Raw genomic sequence first — 21,783 nt, forward strand, 5'->3', positions numbered from 1 at the left:
TTCCAGGGCCCCACAGGGAGAAGCCCTCAAACCCTAATGCACCTGTGCGTGGGGGTGAAGGCAGGAGGCTTGCTGGGAAGCTCCGTTTTTCATTTTCACCAAGGCAGGTGGGCTGGGTTGAGGGAGAGGGAGTTTTGCCCCTGACCCCTGAGTGTTTTAGAGACTGCCTACCGGTAACTGGTAAAACCCCCGTACAATGCAGTGTGCTTCCTGTAAAGGCGAACAGAACTTCAGCTCCAGGGTGCACTATGCTGCACGCCTGCCCAGCAGAGGCATGTTCCTGGAGTTGTCTTTAGGAGGCCAAATCATATACTCATATCTTTATTTCTTCTTCTACCACCTGTATTTTTTTTTTTTCATTGTGTAATTTTTTTCTTTTTTAGTAGGGATGGGGGTCTCACTATATTGCCCAGGCTGGTCTCAAACTCCTGGGTTCAAGTGATCCTTCTGTCTCAGGCTCTCAAAGTGCTGGGATTACAGGCATAAGCTACCATGCCCAGCTTCTTTTTCATTTTGGAAAATCTTAAACTTTTTAAAAAGTAGAAAGAGCACTATAATGAACCTCACGTGCTCATCATCCTGTTTCAGTAAATTATCAGCTCATGGTCAACCTTGTTTCATCCGCACTCCACTTACTTTCCCTATGATCATATTATTTTGAAGCATATCCCAGATCTCCAATCATTTCCCTCTTTACTATTTCAATATAGACAGGAGCACTTAACTATCTGCTTTGTAAAATTTGGATGTTTATGTCCTCAGCCCTCCCTTTTCTTTTACCTTCTAACTCTCTGGACAAAATTCTAACCAAGAATAATCCAATCTTCTAACTCCACGCTGCATAGACTAAGATAACAAATTCTTGGTTTCCAACCTCAGCCAGCCCACAGCACTGGTCAGCAATTGTTCTGACAATATCAGAAAAAGGTGTTGGCTCCTTTATAAAAGTCATAAAAGTTGTAAAAAAGAAAAAGTTCTGGTACCTACCATAAAGCCCTCTTACTAACAATTATATACTCATATGGCATACATTTAGGGAGTATCTCCAACTGATTAGCACAGGACATTGAGGACACTGAGGTATAAAATACAGTCCTTGCCATTAAGGAATCTTTGTACGGCGAAAACAGACACTCCGCTGTGGAGGTGAAGAGGAGGAAAGGAAGTTGCTATGGGATGTGTGTCATCAGATGGTCCCCTTCCCTGGGTTTCTACACAAGAATTCCACCTGGACTCCCTGACTTAGGCCTGGCTCCTTCCAATCCACACTCCCAACTGCTGCCAGTGGGGTCTTTCTAAACACTGATCTTTGGTGACTTTTCGGCTTAAAACATCTCAACAACTCCCAGTCACATCTGGACTCCAGTTCACAGCCCACAATCTCCAGTCTCTTCATAATGGCCCTCCCCAGCTCTCCACCTCCTTGCTCACAGCACTGTCACCAGCTCTGCTAAACTCCTGGTAGCTCCTGAAAGGGCAGGTCATTCCCTTTCCCCACCATGAACACCCTCTTCCCCCAGCTCCCACGCTCCTTAGGGATCAGCTCTGGTGTGGTCTCTCTTAACTTGGGCTCAGGTGACACAGAGCACTCCGCTCCCCTCTCATGGCTCCCAGGAACGCATGGGCACACCTCTAACACTGAGCTTCTAATGGAGGTGCCTGCTGTCCACTCACAGCTGCTGCTCTGGGCCAGAAAGTCTGCTGGCTGAATGAATTTTAAGGAAGTCTAGTGGGTTCCTGGCTCTGGAGATCACAGGAGAGAAGTCTGCTAGAGACGAAGATTTACCCATCCAGCCACAGGCAATGTTCCCAGATGGTGTGGATGAGATTACCCAGGGAAAAAGAGTCCAGATGAAACCCAAGGGAACAATAGCATTAAAGAGCTGACAAGAGACAAACCAAAGCCAAAGCGGAAAAGCAGGAGATGGGACTTTCGAGACGAAGGAATGACACATTTTTCCTTTATGATGAAACCCACAGGGCTGTACAAGAACCTTAAATATAGTTTGAAACAAAGAAAGACACATACTTTAAGTACAGTTTAATTCTTTTTTTGTTTTGTTTTGTTTTGTTTTGAGACAGAGTCTTGCTCTGTCGCCCAAGCTGGAGTACAGTGGCGCAATCTTGGCTCACTGCAACATCTGCCTCCGGGGTTCAAGTGATTCTTGTGCCTCAGCCTTGCAAGTAGCTGGGACTATAGGAACACTTCACCACAGCCAGCTAATTTTTTGTATTTTAGTAGAGACAGGGTTTTACTATGTTGCCCAGGCTGGTCTCAAACTCCTGAGCTAAAGCGATCTGCCCGCCTCGGCCTCCCTAAGTGCTAGAATTACAGCATGACTTTATAATTCTTAAAACTCTTAAGATACAGATAACTAACACCAGGAGGTACGGATATGCAGTTATTATACAGTAAATATAAACATGAAAAGTATATCTGACATTATTCATAATAGCCAAAGAGTGAAAACCACCCAAGTATCCATCAATAGAAAAATGGATAAACAAAATGTGGTATATACATATAAGGAATATTATTCAGCTATAACAACAAGGAATAAGTACTGAAACATACTAAACACAGGTGAACCTTGAAAACATGATGTGACTCAAATAAGCAAATCCATAGACACAGGAAATACAGACTGGGGGTTGCCAGATGAGGGAGGAATGGGGACTGACTGCTAAGGGGCTTCTTCTGGAAGTGATGAAAATATTCTAAAATTGACTGTGGTGACGGGTGGCTGCACAGTTCTGTGAATATACTGAAAACCACTGAATTGTGTACTTTAAATGAGTGAACTGTATGGTATGTAAATTATCTCTCAATAAAGCTGTTATAAGAAAAAAAGCACATCCAAGTGAACAAAAGTTTCACACATCCCTTGCTCAGTATAGCGATCCTGTTAGCACCCATAAACAGAACTCTAAAATCTAAATGAATGCCCAGTTCTCAATACCAATTCTGTGTTGCCTCTACTTGTGAACACTGGCCTCTTACATAAAACAGTAGATGAAACACCCAGCATGCAGACAGCTTCTATATTAGCTTCACATTACAGTAACAACCTCTGTTGTAGAGTCGGGAACAAGCCAGAGCCTCACCACCTCACCTTCCCACCTCACACACACACTGTCTGCCCATCCATCTTTTATCTTGAATACCTACACCCCTAAACTATGAACATAGCTGAAGCCAGCTGAGCCCCGGCTTACTGGGGAGAACTAGGATAGCTTTCAGAAAGCAGGGGCAGAGGGAAGGGTGCTCACCCATAGGAACAACCGATCAAAAAACAGGCACAACCGGCCCCAACACACCCGCCACCCTCCTAGAAACAGGACTTTTCATTCTGTAGGTTTTGTTTGTTTTTTAACTGCATCTACAAAGATTTTTATAGTCAGTTTCAAATTCCCTCAGCAGTTATAGAGTTTGATCTGTTCCTAATTATGGAAAAGAATCCTGGGATTGGTTCAGAGTGAAGGAACTTGAGTTTAGTATCACCATTTTAAAGCCCCAATGCTTACACAAATTTCCAAGTAGAGAATTAGATTTCTTCAGTTACTTTGCTTTAAAAAAAATGATAATCTCAATTTTTAAAATCTCATTTAAAAAACGAGAATCAAAGGCAAAACGGCTTTGCCTGCATTGAAAGCCATACTGAAATTTAACTGAATGGCCTACACTGCACTATTTAGACATTTCCCTACTCTCTTCCTTAAATAAGTCTCTCCATTTTTACTGAATTTGCACAGTTGCTAAATGTGTGTATTTAAGAGCCATGCTACACACCTAGAAAAGCTAAGGCTCTGGGGGAAAAACAGCAATAAAGAAACATGCAGCCCTTGTTGAGAACATGATGTACCTACCCAGGAAGACACCAGCTCAGCCCTCCACATAGCGCACAGCCAGATACGGTTCCCAAAGCAGAGAGAACCAGTATCAACCAGGCTGTCGTGCGAGGACTGAGAACACACGATGATACGGGTCTAGTCACAGTGAATAGTGTGGTCATTTGTACCAAACAGCAAAAAGACATGCTTGCAATAGAACTTACCTGCGTTTTCAAGGAAATCTTGGCAAACTAAATGGTGAGCATGCCATCGTTTATTTTCACAAGTGCTCCTGAATGCAGTGTTCATAAGTGCATCTTAATTTAAGTTAGTGATTGAGCCCAGATAAGGAGCACCAAAAAACCAGGAAGAAAATCAACATCTCCTTGATTCTGAAACTTAAAATTATTACTTCTTAGAAGTAAGTGTGGGGAAGAGCTCCCTCTAGAATGAAAGCTCTAAAACCATTTCAGTGACTTTCAGAGGGTGGAGCAATAGGGAACTGGAAGGAAAAAAACTAGAACTCGGCATTGGCAACAAGTATGGCTACCTCCAGCACAAAAGCCTGCTTATACGCACAGACTGGGAAAAGTGTCAGCAGCGTTAAGTCAAGATTTTCACTAAGAATCTAAAAAGTATTAATCATTTGTCAGCTATAAGCAACAAAACATGATGTTCAATTAGATTCAGAATATGGAGAGGTATGTCAGTACAAAAACAATCTCAACTTAAAATGAGTTAATAAAATTTATTTACTAGAACCCTAATCAAGTGTTTTACATGAAAATAACCTACTAAATACACATAACCTATATCTTAATAGTGTCAGGAGATGTTGCCAAAATGAAATTATACTAACTGGAACCTAGAGCTCAACCCCTTTCGGATCGGAGAAACAACTGAAACCCCTGCAAGCTCTATTCCAAATGCAGTCTACGGCAGGGAGAATTCTAAGAATGCCCCCAAGATTTCCACCTCCTGACGGGCAGGCTCTGTATCTTCCCTCCTTCTGTGTGGGTAGGCCTGACCTAATCAGGTAAGTTCCCTTAAAACCGGGTCTAGAGATCAGAGTCCTAAGAAGCCAGAGAAATTTGAAGCTTCGGGATACATATTCACTATGTGTGTAGGAATACAAGATCTAAAATTTTCATTTTCAAATGTTATATAAATGCAATCATGCCATATATAAATTTCTAAGATTTTCTTTTTTTTTTTTTTTTTTTTTGAGACGGAGTCTCGCTCTGTCGCCCAGGCTGGGGTGCAGTGGCCAGATCTCAGCTCACTGCAAGCTCCGCCTCCCGGGTTCCCGCCATTCTCCTGCCTCAGCCTCCTGAGTAGCTGGGACTACAGGCGCCCGCCACCTCGCCCGGCTAGTTTTTTGTACTTTTTAGTAGAGACGGGGTTTCACCGTGTTAGCCAGGATGGTCTCGATCTCCTGACCTCGTGATCCGCCCGTCTCGGCCTCCCAAAGTGCTGGGATTACAGGCTTGAGCCACCGCGCCCGGCCAGATTTTCTTTTTCAATCAGCAAAATTTGCTTTTGATTTATCAAAGTTGTTGTGTTTCTGTATATCAATAGTTCATTTCTTTTTGTTGCTGGGTATTAGGCCATGGTGTGTATGTAGCATCACTTATTTAAGCATTCATTTGTTGAGGAATATTTGGCTTGTTTCCAGTTTTGGGCTATTATAAATAAAGCTGTTAAATATTACTGTCAAGTGCTATAAACACGGGTGTACAGATATTTGTGAGAACACTGGTTTTCATTTCTCTCGGATAAATGCCTAGGAATGCAATTGCTGGGTTATAACACTAGTTTTTTAAGAAACAGACAAACTATATTCCAGAGTGACTGTACCATCTTATATTCCCACCAACAATGTATGAGTGATCCAATCTTTCCCCACTCTCTCCAACATTTGGTGTTATTACTATTTTTAATTTTAGTCATTTTGACAGGTGTCTAGTGATATCTCATTGTGCTTTCAATTTGCATTTCTCTAATGGTTATTTTATTTTTATTTTGAGAGGGAGTCTTATTCCGTCGCCCAGGTTGGAGTGCAGTAGCACAATCTCAGCTCTCTGTAACCCCTGCCTCCCGGGTTCAAGCAATTCTCCTGCCTCAGCATCCTGAGTAGCTGGGACTATAGGCATGTGCCACCGTGCCTGCCTAATTTTTTATTTTTAGTAGAGACTGGGTTTTGCCATGTTGGCCAGGCTGGTCTTGAACTCCTGACCTCAAGTGGTGATCTGCCTGCCTCTGCCTCCCAAAGTGCTGGGATTACAGGTGTGAGCCACCACACCCGACCTCACTAATGGTTATCGATGCCGATCATCTTTTATGTCATTATTCACCATATGTATATCCTCTTTGGTTAAATGTCTCTTCATGTCTTTTGCCCTTTTTTTTTTTTTTTTTTTTTTTTTTTTGAGATGGAATCTCGCTCTGTAGCCCAGGGGCTGGAGTGCAGTGATGCGATCTTGGCTCACTGCAAGCTCTACCTCCCGGCTTCACGCTATTCTCCTGCCTCAGCCTCCCCAGTAGCTGGGACTACAGGCGTCCGCCACCACGCCCAGCTAATTTTTTGTTTTTTTGTTTTTTGTTTTTTTTTTTTTTTGAGACAGAGTCTCGCTCTGTCGCCCAGGCTGGAGTGCAGTGGCCGGATCTCAGCTCACTGCAAGCTCTGCCTCCCAGGTTTACACCATTCTCCTGCCTTAGCCTCCCAAGTAGCTGGGACTACAGGCGCCCGCCACCTCCCCTGCTAGTTTTTTGTATTTTTTAGTAGAGACGGGGTTTCACTGGGTTAGCCAGGATGGTGTCGATCTCCTGACTTCGTGATCCGCCCGTCTCGGCCTCCCAAAGTGCTGGGATTACAGGCGTGAGCCACCGCGCCCGGCATTTTTTGTATTTTTAGTAGAGAGGAGGTTTCACCACGTTAGCCAGGATGGTCTCGATCTCCTGACCTCATGATCCGCCCGTCTCGGCCTCCCAAAGTGCTGGGATTACAGGTATGAGCCACCGCGCCCAGCCTTTTGCCCATTTTCTAATTGAATTGTTTGTTTACTGTTGAGTTTTGAGAGTTCTTATACTCTAAATTCAAGCGCTTTCCCAGAAATATGGTTTGCAAATATTTTCTCCCAGTCCATAGTTTGCCTTTTCATCTTCATAACAGGGTTTTTCACAGAGAAAAACTTTTGGTTTTATGTGCTCCAGTTTATCAAGTTTTCCTTTTATGAATCATGCTTTTAGTATCAAGTCTAAAAACCTTTTGCTTAGTTCTGGGATTCAAAGATTTTCTCCTCTATTTTTTTCTAAAAGTTTTATAGTTTTATGTTTTACATTTAGATCTGTGATCAATATTGAGTTAATTTTTATATAAGATGTGAGATTTAGAGATTCCTTTGTTTGCCTATGGTTGTCCAACTGCTCTACACTATTTGTTAAAAGGCTGTCCTTTCTTCACTGAATTGCCTTTGCAGCGCCTTTGTCAAAAATCAGCTGGGTGCAACGGCTCATGTCTGCAATCTTAGCACTTTGGGAGGCCAAGGCGGGATCACTTGAGCCCAGGAATTTGAGACCAGTCTAGGCAACATAGGGAAATCCCATCTCTACCAAAAAAAAAAAAAAAAGAATTAGCCAGGCATGGTGGTATGCGCCTATAGTCCCAGCTACTTGAGAGGCTGAGGCAGGAGGATCACTTGAGCCAGGGAGGTTGAGGCTGCAGTGTGCTGTGATTGCACCACTGCACTCTGGCCTGGGCAACAAAGTGAGACCCTGTCTCCAAAAAAAAAAAAAAAAAAAAAAAAAATCAGCTGGAACTGGTGTGGTGGTGTGCACCTGTAATCCCAGCTACTCAGGAGGCTGAGGTAAGAGGGTTACTTGAGCCCAGGAGTTCAAGACCAGCCTGGACATCATAGTGAGACTCTGCCTCAAAAAAACACCAAAAACAGAATCAAATCCTAATCAGCTGGACGTATTTATGTGGTTCTATTTCTCGGATCTATAGATCAGCCTATCCCATTAATCTATGTGTCTACCCCTCCACCTGAAACAATGTCTTGATTACTGTACCTAATAGTAAGCCTTAACATTGGGTAAATTGATTCTTCCCATTTTATTCTTCTTTTTCTAAATTGTTACAGCTATTCTAGAACTTTTGCCCTTTCATATAAATTTCAGAATAAGCTTGCTGTATCTACAAAAGCATCTTGCTGTGATTTTTAAAGACTTTTTAAAATTGTAGTAAGATATAACATAAAATCACTTTAACCATTTTTAAGTGTACAAATCAGTGGCAATAATTACATTTACAATTTTGTGCAACCGACATCACTACCTACTTTCAACGCTTTTTCATCACCCCAAAGGGAAATTCTGTAATAGCCATGAAGCAGTAATTCCCCATTTCCCGCTCCCCTCTAGCTGCTGGTAACCTCCACTCCACTTTCTGTCTCTAAGAATTTGTGTACTCTATCTCATTGTGGTTTTGATTTGCATTTCTCTGATGGCCAGTGATGATGAGCATTTTTTCATGTGTCTGTTGGCTATATGCATGTCTTCTTTTGAGAAATGTCTGTTCATATCCTTTGCCCACTTTTTGATGGGGTTGTTTTTTTTTTCTTGTAAATTTGTTTGAGTTCTTTGTAGGTTCTGGATGTTAGCCCTTTGTCAGATGAGTAGATTGCAAAAATTTTCTCCCATTCTGTAGGTTGCCTGTTCACTCTGATGGTAGTTTGTTTTGCTGTGCAGAAACTCTTTAGTTTAATTAGATCCCATTTGTCAATTTTGGCTTTTGTTGCCGTTGCTTTTGGTGTTTCAGAAATGAAGTCCTTGCCCATGCCTATGTCCTGAATGGTATTACCTAGGTTTTCATCTAGGGTTTTTATGGTATTAGGTATAACATTTAAGTCTCTAATCCATCTTGAATTAATTTTCGTATAAGGAGTAATGAAAGGATCCAGTTTCAGCTTTCTACTTATAGCTAGCCAATTTTCCCAGCACCATTTATTAAATAGGGAATCCTTTCCCCATTTCTTGTTTTTGTCAGGTTTGTCAAAGATCAGATGGTTGTAGATGTGTGGTATTATTTCTGAGGACTCTGTTCTGTTCCATTGGTCTATATCTCTGTTTTGGTACCAGTATCATGCTGTTTTGGTTACTGTAGCCTTGTAGTATAGTTTGAAGTCAGGCAGCGTGATGCCTCCAGCTTTGTTCTTTTGACTTAGTATTGTCTTGGCAATGCGGGCTCTTTTTCGGTTCCATATGAACTTTAAAGCAGTTTTTTCCAATTCTGTGAAGAAACTCATTGGTAGCTTGATGGGGATGGCATTGAATCTATAAATTACCTTGGGCAGTATGGCCATTTTCATGATATTGATTCTTCCTATCCATGACCATGGTATGTTCTTCCATTTATTTGTGTTCTCTTTTATTTCACTGAGCAGTGGTTTGTATTCTCCTTGAAGAGGTCCTTTACATCCCTTGTAAGTTGGATTCCTAGGTATTTTATTCTCTTTGAAGCAATTGTGAATGGAAGTTCATTCATGATTTGGCTCTCTGTTTGTCTGTTACTGGTGTATAAGAATGCTTGTGAAAGAATGGCAATCATAAAAAAGTCAGGAAACAACAGGTGCTAGAGAGGATGTGGAGAAATAGGAACACTTTTACACTGCTGGTGGGATTGTAAACTAGTTCAACCATTATGGAAAACAGTATGGCGATTCCTCAAGGATCTAGAACTACCATATGACCCAGCCATCCCATTACTGGGTACATACCCAAAGGATTATAAATCATGCTGCTATAAAGACACATGCACACGTATGTTCATTGTGGCACTATTCACAATAGCAAAGACTTGGAATCAACCCAAATGTCCATCAGTGACAGACTGGATTAAGAAAATGTGGCACATATACACCATGGAATACTATGCAGCCATAAAAAAGGATGAGTTTGGGTCCTTTGTAGGGACATGGATGCAGCTGGAAACCATCATTCTCAGCAAACTATCGCAAGAACAGAAAACCAAACACCACATGTTCTCACTCATAGGTGGGAACTGAACAATGAGATCACTTGGACTCGGGAAGGGGAACATCACACACCGGGGCCTATTATGGGGAGGTGGGAGGGGGGAGGGATTGCATTGGGAGTTATACCTGATGTAAATGACGAGTTGATGGGTGCTGACAAGTTGATGGGTGCAGCACACCAACATGGCACAAGTATACATATGTAACAAACCTGCACGTTATGCACATGTACCCTAGAACTTAAAGGATAATAATAATAATAATAATAATAATAAAAAAGAATTTGTGTACTCTAGACAGTTCATGTAAGTGGAATAATTCAATATCTGTCCTCTTGCAACTAGCTTATTTCACTTAGCGTGTTTTCAAGGTTTACTTGTGTTGTTGCATGTATCAGAATTTCATTCCTTTTTAATGCTGAATAACATTTTATATATGTATGTATGTATGTATGTGTGTATGTATATATATATACACATACACACACACACACACACACACACACACATACATACATACCACATTTTGTTTATCTATTCATCCACTGATAGATACTTGGGTTGTTTCCACACTTCGGTTGTGAATAATGCTATCAACATTGGAATACGACAAAGGATTTCATGAACACAGATGCTACGAAGATTAGAGGACAGCATCAACAAATTATCAACATATTTGACCAGAGCAACTAGGCAAAAGAAAGAAATAAAGGGCATCCAAATTCAAAGGAGGAAGTCAAATTGTCCCTATTTGCAGTTGATATAATCTTATATATAGAAAACCCTAAAAGCTCCACCAAAAAACTAAGAACTGATAAACTCAGTAAAGTTGCAGGATACAAAATCAACACACAAAAATCAGAAGCATTTCTATACAGGAGTAACAAATTAGCAGAAGAAGAAATCAAGAAAGCAATCCCATTCTCAATAGATTTTTTTAAAACTTCCAAAAACAACCGTAGGAATAAATTTAACCAAGGAGGTGAAAGTCCTCTTTACAAGGAAAACTATAAAACATTGATGTAAGAAATTGAAGAGATCACAAAAAAATGGAAAGAGACACCATGTTTGTGGACTGAAATAATATATTGTGGAAAAAACCATACTACCAAAAGCTATCTACAGATTCAATGTAATCTCTACACCAATGACATTCTTCACAGAAATAGAAAAAACAATTCTAAAATTTGTATGCAACCACAGAAGACCCCAAATAGCCAAAGCATTTTTTTCTCTTTTTTTTTTTTTTTTTTGAGACAGAGTCTCGCTCTGTTTGCCCAGGGTAGAGTGTAGTGGCGCAATCTTGGCTCACTGCAGCCTCTTCCTCCTGGGTTCAAGAGACACTTCTGCCCCAGCCTCCCAAGTAGCTGGGATTACAGGCCCCACCACTGCACATGGCTAATTTTTGTATTTTTATTAGAGACAGGGTTTTGCCATGTTGGCCAGGCTGGTCTCAAACTCCTGACCTCAGGTGATCCACCCGTCTTGGCCTCCCAAAGTGCTGGGATTATAGGCATGAGCCACTGTACTCAGCCAACCAAAGCATTTCTGAGCAAGAAGAACGAAACTGGAGGCATCCTATCACCTTACTTCAAAATGTGCTACAAAGCTATAGTACCCATAACAGCATGATACCAGCATAAAAACAGATACACAGACCAGTGGAACAAAATAAAGAACCCAGAAATAAATCCACATATTCACAGCCAACTGTTTTTCAGTAATGGAGTCAAGAATATTCAGTGAGGGAAAGGACAGGTTCTTCAATAAATGGTGCTGGGAAAAGTGGATATCCATGTGCAGAAAAACAACACGAGGTCCCTCTCTCTCACCACATACAAAAATCAAATTTAAATGGATTAAAGGCTTAAGTATAAGACCTAAAACCATAAAACTACTAGAAGAAAATATCGGGAAAATCCTTCAGGACATTGGTCTGGGCAAAGGTGTTTTGTGTAAGATGCCGAAATCACAGGCAACAAAAGCAAAAATAGACAAAGGGGATTATATCAAGCCAAAAAGCTCTACAAAGCAAAGGAAACAGAGTGAAGAGAAAGCTTATAGAATGGGAGAAAATATTTCGAAACTATCCCTCCAACAAGGGATTTATAACCAGAATACACCAGGAATTCAAACAACTCAATAGAAAAAAAATTTGATTTAAAAATGGGCAAATGATCTGAACAGACATTTCTCAAAAGAAGACATACAAATGGCCAACAGGCATAAGAAAAAAACTCAACATCAGTAATTATCAGGCAAACGCAAATCAAAACCATAATAAGAAATCATCTCATCCCCGTTAAAATGGCTATTATTAAAAAGACAAAATAACAGATGCTGGCAAGGATACAGGGAAAGAGGATACTAGTTCACTGCTGGTGGGAATGTAAATTATTTAGTACAGCCACTATAGAAGACAGTATGAAGACTGCTCAAAACAGATCCACCACATGATCCAGCAATCCCACCGCTGGGTATATATCCAAAAGAAAGAAAATCAGTATACTGAAGAGATACTGCATGCTACAAACGTTTATTGCAGCACTATTCACAACAGTGAACATACGAAATCGACCTACGTGTCCATCAACAACCGAATGGACAAATAAAATGTTGTATATATTATACAACGAAATATTATTCATTCACAAAACGAATGAAATCCTGTTCTTTGCAGCAACATGAATGGAACTGGAGGTCATTATGTTAAGTGAAACAAGCCAGGCACAGAAAGACAAATATATTTTCTCATTCACATGTGTGAGCTAAGAAAACTGATCTCATGGAGGTAGAGTGTAGAATGGTGGTTACCAGCGGCTGAGGGGCTGGGGAGATAGAGGTTAATGGGCATAAAAATAGAGTTAGAAGGAAGAAGTTCTAGTGTTCAATGGCACAATACACATCATGATTATAGTTAGCAATAATTTATTATTTCAAAATAGCTAGAAGATGTGAAATGTACTCAACACAAAGAAATGATAAATGTTTGAGGTGATGGATATCCTAATTACTCTTATTTGATCACTATACATTGTATGCATGTATCAAAATATCTCATGTACCTCATAAATATGTACAATTATGTATCAATTTAAAAAGTAAAATTAAAAATACATTTAAAAACATGATATAAATACCTAGAAAAAATATTAAAAAGTGAATCAAAGAGGAAATTCAAAATATCCTATAACTACTAAAGAAGCTGAATCAGCAGCTAAAAAATAACTCCACAAATAAGACACTAGGATCAAATGATTTTACAGGTGAGAGCTACCAAGTACTTGAGGTTCAGTTAACTCTAATCTTACATATTCTCCAGAGATGAGAAAGAGTGAAAACTCCTCAAATTATAATTATTAAAGGTTAGTTTAACATGATACCAAAACCATAACAAGGACAGCAAGAGAAAATTATCGGACATTCTTACTCATGAAATAGATACAAAATTCTAATCAAAAATGTTAGCAAAACTGAATCCAACAATGTGTAAAGTAAGGCAATAATACGTCATGCCCAATTTGGGTTTATCCCAGGAATGCAAATGATCTGCAGACCCTGGCTTGTGCAACAGGGTGATGGTGGTGTTGTTTACAGAGAAAGGAAGCATGGAAGTCTGGGGCTCAGATCACAACAAGGAATATGTACCAAACATAGGGAGCTTTGACTACCCAGGTAGGGCTGTCCAGGCAGCAACTGCCAGTGCTGGTCTGGAGACAGCATTGAGAATCACCAGAATAGATGTGGCACCACAAGTCCCACATGCAGGAAACTGAGTAGAGAGAGAAAAGGACGGGGTCTGAATCCTAGACAAGCCCAGTGTTTAAGGAAGAGGAAGAGGATTCCCTAAAAAGACTGGCCAGAGAATGAGGGAAAGAAAAATCCAGGAAGACAAGAAAGATGATGATTCAAAGCCATGCAATGAGAGAAAAAGGAGACTGAAGAATTCCATCATTGGGGCCCACTATGACAGGACGGTTTCAGATGTGGTAAGGGAAGAGGCCAGACCATTGTGAGCAGATGTGTGACTAGACAAGAGGAAACAGGAATAGGAAGCGTAGCTGATGCTTACAAGACTGGCTGAGGAGGGACACAGGGAGTATGCAAGGGCAAAGGGAGAAGCCAATGAGAGGATTAACAAATCTTAGACCATGGAGACAGGAAAAGGAGAGAGGGTGGTGAGAAAAAGTACAACATAGTTTTTGTGCTCTATATTTCCAGAATGGAAAGATCAACTGTTCTTTAGTCACAGTCCCAAGGCATCCTAATTGATGAGCGTTAACTTGTTTTTGTTGTTAATTTTTAAGTTCAGGGGTACATGTGCAGGATATACAGGTTTGTTACATAGGTAAACGTGTGCCATAATGTGCCATCATCTCATCACCTAGGTATTAAGCCCAGTATCCATTAGCTATTCTTCCTGATGCTCTCCCTCCTCCCCATCACCCTCCAACAAGCCCCAGTGTGTGTTGTTCCCCACCATGTGTCCATGTGTTCTCAGCTCCCACTTATAAGTGAGAACATGTGGTACCTGGTTTTCTGTTCCTGCATTAGTTTGCTGAGGATAATGGCCTCCAGCTCCATCCATGTCCCTGCAAAGGACATGATCTCATTCCTTTTTATGGCTGCATAGTATTCCATGGTGTATATGTACCACATTTTCTTTATACAGTCTATTGTTGATGGGCATTTAGGTTGATTCCATGTCTTTGCTACTGTGAATAGTGCTTCAGTGAACATACATGTGCATGTATCTTTGTAACAGAATAATTTATATTCTTTTGGATATACATCCAGTAATGGGATGGCTGGGTCAAATGGTATTTCTGCCTCTAGGTCTTTGAGGAATTGCCACACTGTCTTCCACAATGGCTGAACTAATTTACACTCTCACCAACAGTGTAGAAGCACTGTTGTTTCTCTACAGCCTTGCCAGCATCTGTTCTTTTTTGACTTTCTAATAACAGACATTCTGACTGGTGTGAGATGGTATCTCACTGTGGTTTTGATTTGCATTTCTCTAATGATCAGTGATGTTGAACTTTTTTCATATGTTTGTGATGACTTGCTTCTTAGGTTGATTATGCTTCTGAACTTTGGCAAATGGCAACAGCCTCCGTCCAGTGACCATGCTTCTGTGGTTAAAGATGAACCAGTCCCTGAAAGCCTACCTATCCCCAACCTCCACATTCACCTAAATGAAGAAGGTAAGAAGCAGAAGGTATTGAGGAAAGGCCCCAGGGGACATGAGTATAAAAAGCTAAAATGGGGCCATGGGTCTTGGAAAAGTGGGAGTACACTGGCCCCCTGGGAACAGAGGAAAGGAGTAGGCTGACAACAAGACACTGCAGCAGTCATACAGCCGCTGACAACTACCCTTCAGGTCACATGCACAGAGAACTGGAGACTTGGAAAGGCTGCATGATTTGTATAGGAGCCAGGAATCAAACCACCTCTGTCTGACTACAAGGCTGATGTTCTTCAACAAAGCCTCCCCAGCTGTCCTCCTTTAAACTTTGATAGCATTTCTGGGATCATCTCATGTCACTTTCCACACTCTGGCTTTCACTCGTTATATGTGGGTTTGTTTCACTTACATCCACCTTACTCTAGAACTGAAGTTCTTTGTGAAGCCCTACAGGTTTTCACATGGCAAGTGCTTACTGAAGAAGTGAATACGATTATAATGACCAAATCTGTTACATGCCAACTTGCTTTCAACAGTGCTTTTGCAAAAGTCCTTCCCGAGTGATACAGTCCATCCCCACTCCAATCTTCTGTGCAGCATGCACGTACTCAGCACTTCTCTGCCATAGACATTACAAAGGCAAGGCCACATTGCACATCTCATTTACCACAAGCTCCAAATTAGCAAATTTAGTCTTACTAAAGATATTTCACCATCTTTGCAGGTATGAGACCAAAAAGCTCTTCTTACCTGAATTTTGATGGGCCAGGTGAAATTACTGACATAAACAAAGAAAGTGATATTTGGGTGGTTGCGAAAATCAAACTTCTCATTAGAGAAACTATCTTTGTACTCCTTAATGTTGGTTTTTGAAACAACAGGCATCTCTTCTCCAGCCTGGGTTCCAGCTGTTAGAAGAAAAACATGAAAGAGAAGAGACATTTTTTTGGGGGGTAGGGGGAGAACAGAATCTGGCCTCATTAATAATAAGGACAACAACATTTATCAAACATTTCCTGTGTTCCAGTAATAGCCTTTAAGAGCTCAATCTCATTTAATCCTCACAGTTGCCCTATTATTATCTTCATTTACAGATTGGGAAATTTAGGTTCAGAGAAAGTAACTGACTTCCCTCAAGTCACATAGCCAGCAAGAAATGGAGATAAGATTTAAAGCTGGGCAGGCTGATATACAAGCCTATGCCCCTAACCAAAATGGCTTTACCAGCTGGGTGTGGTGGCTCACACCTGTAATCCCAGCACTTTGGGAGACCGAGGTGGGTGGATCACCTGAGGTCGGGAGTTCAAGACCAGCCTGACAAACATGGAGAAACCCTGTCTCTACTAAAAATACACAATTAGCCAGGCGTGGTGGCACATGCCTGTAATCTCAGCTACTCAGCAGGCTGAGGCAGGAGAATCGCTTGAACCCCGGAGGCGGAGGTTGCGGTGAGCCAGGATCGTGCCATTGCACTCCAGCCTGGGCAACAAGAGTGAAATGCCGTCTCAAAAAAAAAAAAAGGTTTTACCAGGAATCCATGTAACTCCCTTCCACCCTTGCCCCACCCCCAAACAGGCGACACACATGATCATGAAAATACGACACCAGTAGAATCCTATCAACAAGCACTGGCATTCACTTTGCCCACACCACTTCAATTCCTTTGCATTTCTCCTTTACACCTCCTTGGCAATGTGCCAGACTCCCATGCCAGTAATGCTGATGTACCGCTCACTGCCTAACCCACAGTAGCAGGGAGGAGGGGCTCAAGGGGTCACTCGGTCCTCCCTTCTACCGCCAGCTACCATGGTATTTAAGTCCTCCTAATCTGGTATAACTCCATCCTATTCTCAGACAGTCCTTCAATGTTCCACATTCTCCCTCAGCCAGGAATTCAAGTGCTGATAAAGATTAATGAAATGGACTTTTTTCCATGTCTGAGTTAGACCCTGTGACTAGAGCCCAGATTATCACGTCTTCATTGAGACACTCATTGCAAATGTTTCTTTTTTTCTTTTTTTGAGATGGAGTTTCGCTCTTGTTGTCCAGACTGGAGTGCAATGACGCAATCTTGGGTCACTGCAACCTCCGCCTCCCAGGTTCAAGCAATTCTCCTGCCTCAGCCTCTTAAGTAGCTGGGATTACAGGCATGCGCCACCACACTCAGCTAATTTTGTATTTTCAGTAGAGACGGGGTTTCACCATGTTGGTTAGGCTGGTCTTGAACTCCTGACCTCAGGTAATCCACCTGCCTCAGCCTCCCAAAGTGCTGAGATTACAGGCATGAGCCACGGCCCAGCTCACTACAAATCTTTCACATGCCTGGAGATGCTGCCTTTCTCCAAAGACTCTGATAATTCAGACTTTTTCTTAAAAGTCTCTCCTCATTGCGAGTTTCTGAACTTTTCTCAAATTCAACACAATGTTTTAAGACGATAAATGTAAGTGGCGTGCACAAGGTAATACTCTTATTTTGCATCACTCTAATTGGTTTGTGTTTCTGATTTTAAAAAAACCCAGTATTGTAATAGTAATAATGATGATAAAATATAGTTACCATTTACCGTAACATTTCAAGCACTACACTGACTACTTCATTTATTATCCCATTTAATTCTCACATCACTCTACTTGGGAAGGTGTTTTTTTGTTTGTTTGTTTTTTTAAATTTTTTTTTTTTTTGAGATGGAGTTTCACTTTGTCACCGAGGCTGGAGTGCAGTGGCGTGATCTCGGCTCACAGCAACCTCTACCTTCAAGGTTCAAGCAATTCTCCTACCTCAGCCTCCTGAGTAGCTGGGATTACAGGCACGTACTTCCACGCCTGGCTGATTTTCGTATTTTTAGGAGAGACGGGGTTTCGCCACGTAGGCCAGGCTGGTCTCGAACTCTTGACCTCAAATGATTTGCCCACCTTGGCTTCCCACAGTGCTGGGATTACAGGCAAGAGCTATCACGCCCTGCCAGGACAGCATTTTTACTATCCTACTTTATACAGGAGGAAACTGGCTCAGAAACCTTAAGTAACTTGCCTAATAGCACGGTGCAAGTAAATTTAATGGACAAATTTCAAACCCGTATCTACTTGTTGAGTTATCAAGTAGTGATTATCCTTTTTTCTTTCTTTCTTTTTTTTTTTTTTTAAAGAGATGGGATCTTGCTCTGTTTGCCCACACCTGAGTGCAATGGCACAATCATGGCTCAGAGCAGCCTCCAACTCCTGGGCTCAAGTGATCCTCTCATCTCAGCCTCCTGAGTAGTTGGCATTACAGGTATGCATCACCACACCCGGTTTTTTTTTTCTTTCTTTTTTTTGTAGAGACAGGGTCTCACTATGTTGCCCAGGCTGGTCTTAAACTCCTGAGCTCAAGCAATCCTCCTGCCTCAGTCTCCCAAAGTGTTGGGATTAAAGGCATGAGTCACAGCACTTGCCCTTCATCCTTTATTTCTTTAGATTTTCTACACAGTAGATCTTCAGTGAATCACAGTAAGACAGACAGTAAGAGCTGCGCTTTTAGAGCTTAATGTAATTCCCAAGTTACATTTCTCTGCACCTACTGAAATCTCATTTTATTTAAAATGTTTTCATTTATTGAAACGATGAGTCATTTGAATTTTTCACTTCTGAAGCATGGATTTAGACAATGATGGTAGTGCCAGTGGCCACAGCAAGAACAGAAATGGTGGTGGTGGGCTAGGGTAGTAACCACACAGAGCCTGACACCACAGCAAACTCTGGTAGGTATAACCTAATTTAATGTATACAACAATTCTAAGAGGTAAGTATCATGCTCACTTTACAGATGAATAAAATAATGTTAAGGTTTACAGAGGGATTTAGACACTTGCTCAAGGTCTCATAGTTAATAAGTGGCAAGGGTGGTTTCAAACCAATCTGTCTCCTAAGCTCGCTTTCTCAATTCCTATATTACATTTCTTAATCTATCACACCTCCATTTGGGGGGTCTTCTCTAGGTGTGTCTTTACCTGAGAAGCTGGCAGCCCAGGTGATGTTGAGGTTGAAATTCTTGGAGGCATTGATGAACATGTCCAAATCCCTATTTTGCTGATGAGAGGTACAAATTATTAGAATATTAATTAAAACAGTTTCTAGATTTTAAAATAAAGCAATAAAGTTTACTCCTCTAAACGTTCTTAATAACAAATATTTTATGATGTCTTTAGAGAAACTCACAGAAGAATTAGCAAAATTTCTAACCAATTTTCCTTAATACAAGCACATATCCCAATAAAATTTCATTCCCTCCCATAAAAAGTATACGTAATTTAATGCTCTATCAAATGCCTAACTGCATGAGAAAGTGCCTTTTAAAAAGACCCCTATCAGAGCACAATGATTTGCATCTTCTGACCTGTGTTGGGGGATCAGCCTCCTAAAGATTCTCTGGGCAGCTGTTTTCAAATGTCTGAAGTTCACTCCTATCAATAAAACACTTGATCAAGTGCCCTAAATTATATTTATTTATAACTGAAACCCATGTAATTCTAAACTCATAGATTATATACAGTGTAAAACTTCTCCAAAACTTGAAACAGCCTTTAAAAAAAGCATATAAAGCCGAAATGTACTTAATTTAAAAATAATTTTATTATATTCATGATTTGAAAAATACTTTTCTCTTACTAAAAATATTATTTCAAGAGAAATATGATTGAGTATGGCTTCTTAGTTTTGAAAATCTTGTCGACCACTTTACAGCAGTTCACAGGGCTAATCTAACTTAATTTATTTTGATCCTTGGTCTTAATGACTAATAAAGATATTGCTGAGGAATCTGTTAAGCCAACGGAGGAAGTGTACTGTCGGTGATATTAGGTAAATTATAACATTAATAATTAGTCAAACTGAAATTTTACTAGTACATTTCTTAACTGGAGTCAAATAATTATTTCTGCACACTAATCAATGTTATATTTTTATCTTTTACAGAAGAATCCAACTGTACTGAAATTATTCATTTTTAAAAGATCTTGAGAGGTTAGAATAAATAAGGGTGTTGTTTTGATCACTTTAATAGCACAAAATCACAACAATGGAAACATTTCCAAACAGCTATTTTTAAAATGTGATCATTAAACCAGAAATTTCCCTCACAAAGCATTTACCTTCTCATTTACTGATAAGACCTCACCTTCATCTTGAAAGGACAGCTCAAGTGTTTACTTATTTGTATTTAGTATTTGCTGGCAGCACACAACTAACAATTACAGTCATCCCATGTAACTAACAATTACATGGGTCATTGGTTCCAGGAATCCCTGAGCATGCCCAAATCCACACATACTCAAGTCCGCAGTCTGCCCATAGAACCCTTGCATATGAAAAGTCCACCCTCCGTATACTCAGGTTTCACATCTTGCAAATACTATATTTTCATTACACGTTTGGTTGAAAAAAGTCTGCGTATAAGTGGATCTTCACAGTTTTAACCTGTATTGCTCAAGGGTCAACTATACGTCTTTCCACAGAAAGAATCAATAAACTTAAAATCCTTGTGCTTTTATAGAAGACAGAATATATGCATTTGGATAACTCTAGTAAGTATTCTGTTAAGATAAACTGGGAAATCCAGAAAGGTCCAAATATTTTCATGATCACTTCCCACCTGGTTAAGAAGTATTACAAAGATTCTACTATATTTATTTTTTTAATGAAATTAATAGCATCAAGTACATCCTGAAAGATTCTGAGCACTTCAAACACTTGCTTATGAGGCAGTGAATATACTACATGTGTGGTACTTTTGTTATAATCTTATTTTAAAATCTTTAAGAAAAAAATTCCAGTCAATACAGCCACTCAAATGATATATTAATACCTACAGTTTTTCCATAAAATAATTCACTTAATTTATTATTTTTACTTAAAAAGCAATTTACTTTTGAGAATGTATCTTTTCTAGTATATTTTTTCTTAATTTTATCATTGAAATAGAATATTAAAAACAAATCCTATTTTCATTTACTTGTATAGTAAACATACCACACTATAGACTTTGTTCTACTTTTAAAATTAAATTTAGCAATGTTTATAGATAACATTTGTTAACAAAGCAATATACTTTGGCTTACTGTCATATTGTTTTCCATGTATTATTTGTCACATTTATTGTCAATGGAATTTTATAATGGTAAATGGCTTTGTGTATGTTCATGAGAAGTAAGAAATCTCCAAGGAAGTTCCTAAATAATTTACCATTAAGTTTAGCAAAATTTCTTTAAATACTGAAGTGGGTACTGCATGGCTTTATATTTCATTGAAGAAGCTGTACAGGTGCATCTTCATGTTCTGGATGCTTCAGTTTTAAATGTCACGCAGTGTGGCCTTCCTTCCACCATTAGGTAATACCTTAAGGCAGGTTGGGCTTCATCATTAATGACAGCAGATAAAAAATCCACATTTTACACACATATTTTAACAATTTAAAGTACTCCTGGCTAAATTCTTATTGGACCTCACTAAGCCTTTGCTGTTTTGCCTCCTAATGAGGCTAAGAACTCACTCTAGGAGCAGAAGTGTTCCCTCCTTTGCTGTCTGATTGGGGCTGCATCACTGGCATTTCAATCAGCAGAGTCTTTAAGCTTCTGGTCACTCTTGAGAGAGTAAATCCAGGCTCTGGTGTCTGCCCTCTGATGGTGGAGTCCCCTTTCTGTATGAGGCCGTGATGGGCTGACAGGCAGAGTAAGTATGTGTGGAATCAATGTCAGTC

At 40.2% G+C, this 21,783-nt stretch overlaps 1 protein-coding gene across 4 annotated transcripts in view; it reads right to left on the reverse strand.

Annotated features, from left to right (window-relative positions):
* Positions 1–21,783, reverse strand: part of ATRN (attractin) — a 179,940-nt gene that overhangs the window by 38,805 nt on the left and 119,352 nt on the right. For all 4 annotated transcript variants that reach the window (XM_015149430.3, XM_077951320.1, XM_015149432.3 and 1 more), the window contains exons 23-24: positions 19,040–19,118; positions 15,804–15,961 (exon numbers count right to left, since the gene is read on the reverse strand). In XM_015149430.3, the coding sequence (XP_015004916.2) occupies positions 15,804–15,961; positions 19,040–19,118 (237 nt within the window). The remainder of the gene's footprint in view (positions 1–15,803; positions 15,962–19,039; positions 19,119–21,783) is intronic.

Source organism: Macaca mulatta, chromosome 10 (genome assembly GCF_049350105.2).
Source record: "Macaca mulatta isolate MMU2019108-1 chromosome 10, T2T-MMU8v2.0, whole genome shotgun sequence".
Classification (NCBI taxonomy): Eukaryota; Metazoa; Chordata; class Mammalia; order Primates; family Cercopithecidae; genus Macaca; species Macaca mulatta.